At 37.5% G+C, this 1269-nt stretch overlaps 1 protein-coding gene across 1 annotated transcript; it reads left to right on the top strand.

The window, feature by feature from the left end:
* The first annotated feature begins 301 nt into the window (after positions 1-301).
* LOC138153188 (biogenesis of lysosome-related organelles complex 1 subunit 2-like) lies at positions 302-643 on the top strand. The gene has a single exon (XM_069077334.1). It carries the CDS (start codon positions 302-304, stop codon positions 641-643), a length of 342 nt encoding a protein of 113 aa, XP_068933435.1.
* The last annotated feature ends 626 nt before the right edge of the window (positions 644-1269 follow it).

The following is a 1269-nucleotide window of genomic DNA, read 5'->3' on the forward strand; positions in this document are numbered from 1 at the left end:
TGTGTCCTTGGGTAAATCGTCCATCCTTTGTTTCAGTTTTATTTTTTTTTCAAAAATTCTATTTTTTCTATATATGTGTAAAAATTTCAACATTCACTTAAAAAAATTGAGTTTCGGGCTATTCACCACCCCCTCCTCACCTCTCCTCCCCTCATCTCCCTCTCCGACCGCTCACCCTTCCCTTTTTTCCCCTTCCTTGTACCCTTTCCCTTCCCTCTCCCTTTCCCCTCTCTTCTCCTCCTCCCCCTCCTTCACTCTATCCTTTCTCTTTCCTCCCTTCCCCAGCCTAGACGATGCCGTGATGGAGACAGCCAAGAAGGCCACGGAGCCCACTGAGGCGGACATCATGGAGTTGTGCCAGGACACGTTCTCCAAAATGGCCACGAACCCGACAGGCAAGCTGTCAGCCACCAGTGAAGATTATAAACTTCTGGAAAGTATGAACAGACTGACTAGCTTGAAGTATCTAGAAATGAAAGATATTGCAGTAAACATAAGTAGAAAACTAAAGGACTTAAACCAGAAATATGCCGCCCTTCAGCCTTATCTGGATCAGATCACTTTAATTGAGGAGCACATAGCAGCTCTTGAGCAGGCAGCTTACAAGTTGGATGCGGATTCAAAGAAACTAGAAGCAAAGTAGAAGTTAGAGAGGCTATGAAAGAATTCTTTAGCATAAAGACTTTAACTGCAGGAAAGTTTTATAAGAAATATGTGGGATGCAACTTATCACTAGGCTTCAATTCCCAAAAAGGAAGCAGTGCTGCTGATCCAAGGAGAATCCCAGATAAATAAATTAATTTGAATAGTATTGTAATTTTTAAAATTATATTGTGTTTCCCTACCCATAAGGAATTTTTTTTCTAGTTGTTTAGATCTGAACCTTGTTTGTGTGTAGTGTTTTATAATTGTGTTCATATAGTTCCTGGGTTTGCCTTAGCAGTTAGACTCCCAAATATTTTATATTACCTACAGTTATTTTTCTTGCTGGTAGATTTTTGGTAATACATAGAAATGCCAATGATTTTGTGGATTAATTTAATATCCTACAAATTTTCTACAGTTGCTAATTAATTCAACTAGGTTTTTTTTTAGTTGATTCTCTAGGATTCTCCCAATATACCATCATTTCATCTACAAAGAATGGTAGTTTTGTTTCCTCATTACCTATTATAATTCCTTCAATTTATTATCCTCTCTTATTACTATAGCAAGCATTTCTAGTATAATATTAAATAACATGGGTAATAATGGGCATTTTTTGTTTTG

Source organism: Petaurus breviceps, unplaced genomic scaffold (assembly GCF_028583685.1).
Source record: "Petaurus breviceps papuanus isolate PSGF00001 unplaced genomic scaffold, PetGlider_PUasm1.0 151, whole genome shotgun sequence".
In the NCBI taxonomy this organism is placed as follows: domain Eukaryota; kingdom Metazoa; phylum Chordata; class Mammalia; order Diprotodontia; family Petauridae; genus Petaurus; species Petaurus breviceps.